The sequence below is a fragment of the Microtus ochrogaster genome, chromosome 6, assembly GCF_000317375.1.
Source record: "Microtus ochrogaster isolate Prairie Vole_2 chromosome 6, MicOch1.0, whole genome shotgun sequence".
Taxonomy (NCBI): Eukaryota; Metazoa; Chordata; class Mammalia; order Rodentia; family Cricetidae; genus Microtus; species Microtus ochrogaster.
This window is the reverse complement of record NC_022013.1, coordinates 83,665,552-83,668,732: the sequence shown is the minus strand read 5'-3', so window position 1 is coordinate 83,668,732 and position 3,181 is coordinate 83,665,552. Positions and strand designations below refer to the sequence as shown.

The 3,181-nt window shown below is 47.1% G+C and overlaps 1 protein-coding gene across 1 annotated transcript in view; it reads left to right on the top strand.

The window, feature by feature from the left end:
* LOC102002545 (left-right determination factor 2) overlaps positions 1-623 on the top strand; it is a 3,280-nt gene extending 2,657 nt beyond the window's left edge. The window contains exon 4 of the mRNA XM_005348958.1: positions 260-623. Coding sequence (XP_005349015.1) covers positions 260-623 — 364 coding nt within the window. The remainder of the gene's footprint in view (positions 1-259) is intronic.
* Positions 624-3,181: the final 2,558 nt, after the last annotated feature.

Below are 3,181 nucleotides of genomic sequence, written 5' to 3'. Positions count from 1 at the left end.
GGTTTTGGAGCCTGTCCTGGAACTAGCTCTGTAGACCAGGCTGGTCTCGAACTCACAGAAATCCACCTGCCTCTGCCTCCCGAGTGCTGGGATTAAAGGCGTGTGCCACCATCGCCCGGCTTAGCTGTGTTTCTTTATTTGTTCTTTATCCTTCATGAGTTCTCTTTGGATGCCTTAAAAAATGGATGGTAAGTCTCCTCGGAGGCTCCTGACCTTGGCTCTGTCGGTCAGGTGACTTTTGGCTTCTCCTTCCCCACAGGGCTCAAGGCAACTGTAACCCTGAGGCCCCAGTGACTGAAGGCACCAGATGCTGCCGCCAAGAGATGTACCTTGACCTGCAGGGGATGAAGTGGGCTGAGAACTGGGTTTTGGAACCCCCAGGGTTCCTGGTCTATGAGTGTGTGGGCAGCTGCCTGCAGCCACCAGAGTCCCTGACCATCAAGTGGCCGTTCCTGGGGCCACGGCAGTGTGTTGCCTCAGAGATGACCTCCCTGCCCATGATTGTCAGCATGAAGGAGGGAGGCAGGACCAGGCCTCAGGTGGTCAGCCTGCCCAACATGAGGGTGCAGACTTGCAGCTGTGCCTCAGACGGGGCTCTCATACCGAGGGGGATCGATCTGTAGTCCCTACACAGCCATGCTTTGACACTTAGCGAGTTAACTTGTCCTAACTCAGAGCCCACATTTCACCTTTGCCCCACAGTCTTCCCTGTCATGGCTGCCTTGTCCATCACCCAGTCTAAGCACTTACGTGAGTGAATACTGTCATCCCAATGGGACACCCTGGCCCAGTTAGCGGGGGACATGGCGGTGGACAGGTTGTCAGCTGAATCTGTTTTCTGGCCAATTCTCAGCTAGTTGTGCAACAAAACCCTACGGTGAGAGCAGGGGAATCCGCTAATTTACTCTACCGTGTGGTGATATTTAAATTCATTTAAACCAAACAAAGCAAGTAGAAAAATCCCAGCGAGCCCCAGTTAGTAGGATATCTAAAAAAGAGCCTACCTAGTACTAGCACATTCTAGACTTATTTCTTTTGGGACAGGGTATTAATATGTAGCTCAAGATGGCCTCAAACTCAAACCCAAACACACCTCTCTCTGCTCCCAAGTGCTGAGCATTACCCTCTGCCCCTTTTAGATGTTTAAAAACACACTGGCCAAGCAGTGGTGGTGCACACCTTTAATCCCAGCACTCAGGAGACAGAGGCAGGTGGATCTCTGAGTTTGAGGCCAGCCTGGTCTACAGAGCTAGTTCCAGGACATCCAGGGCTATAGTGAAACCCTGTCTCTAAAAACCGGAATACAAAACAAAACCACCACCACCAACAAAAACCAAAACAAAAACGACAAAACTCACACTGTTGTGGTCTTTGTTCTAAGAGCACTAAGAGGAACGAGGAAGAAGAGCTATAGGTTAGGACACTGGTCAGGAAATCAAACACTTAGCTTCCTGGCGGAGCTGACCACAAGCAGGGTTTCAAGGCAGCGTGGAAGCCTATGGGCTACTGTGTTAGCTTAAAAAGGAGTGGTGGTCTCCAGCTCTGAGGCTTTATTGCCCCAGGGAACAGACGGCCCCCCAGCATTGTGTGCTATTGCAGTGTTAGCGTGACCTGGGTGTGTTTAGTGTTCCCATCTATCTTAGAGAATAGCTTGAGAAAGTATGTGTGTTAACAGAATACTTTCTTTTTTATTTAGCAAAAACCAGTTGAACATAGATTATCTGAAGGAACAAAATTAAAGCAATGTCTCACTCTGTGTGTCTGTGTCATTTCTAGTACTCTTCACTAGAGGGCGATGGGGAACCATAGCAACACGCTTGGAGGGTAAGGGGATAATCAAAGACTCCCAGTTTTGGAAGCTTGAACACTGCACTAAGTTTAAATTCCCCACGTGACTCTTATTCAAGATATTATATTGAACAATTATATAAATTATATAAACCTCTTTAGAAAGAACTTTGACCTTTGCAATGGAGATGCAGGTGATAGTTGCGCGGTAAGCAAGCATTTCCTGGGCTCAGCAATAGCGTGTATTTATCACATGTATGGTCATGCCCAAGTTAATTATCCCCACAAAAGAACCTCCACTGAATCTGATTCCGATGTAAAACGCAAGAGGGTTTTTAATATTCAAACTCGAGTTTGGACCACACCTCCAGCACCCAATGCAGTGGGTAAAGAAAGTGTAGCCCCCCCCCCCCAGTCATGGAAGGGGGGGCTTTTAAAGGGGAAGTGCTGTAATCAGGGGAGTTCATGTCCTATTGGCTTGGGATTGGGTTAAGGAGGGCATAGGGTAAGGCTGTTTCTGAAACCATTGGTCAATTTTTTGGGTGCAAAAACCTAACAAAGAGCCATTAATAACTGACAAGGTATCGTCAAGGATGCCTCCTAGGAACATCCGGACCTCGATAAATTGTATGGCCCTGCTCCCTAGCTCCTTAATTGGCTGTTTTCAGGGTATCCGTTCAAATTTCCGCTATTGCTGCACATTTCTGGAGCTGAGCTCAGCCCCTGCTCATTATACAGCTTAAGAGGAAGCCCTTCAAAAAAAAAAAAAAAAAGAGGAAGTCCTTCTTTAAAATGGAGTTTGCGAAGTCAGGGCCTCACAGCATCGCTTAAATCCTGTGGCTAAAGGCAAGTGTGGTGATGATGCGCACAGTTAATTCCAGCACTCAGGAGGCAGAGGAAAGTGGATCGAGTTCGAGGCTAGCCTGGTCTACAAAATAGTTTCCAGGACAGCCAGGGCTGTTATAAAGAGAAATCCTGCCTCAAAAAAAAAAAAAAATTATAGCTAACCAACCAAACAAACAAACAAACAAATCCCTGTAACTAACGCACAGAGACTAGTCCTTTGAGTCTGGACAGAGTTACTAAGATGCCATTGTTTATGTCTAAGACTAGAAAAAAATTATCCTTGGGGATCTTCCTGAGGACCCAGGTTTGATTCCCAACGCTCAGATGGTAACTCACATCTGTCTATAACATTTCTACAGGACCCAACACTGTCTTTTGGCCATTGTGGGTTCTGGGCGTGCATGTGGTGCACAGATATACATGCACACACATTACCCATATACACCCATACACATACACACCCATACACATGTGCATACACACCCATACACATGCACACCCATACACATGCGCATACACACCCATACACATACACACCCATACACAT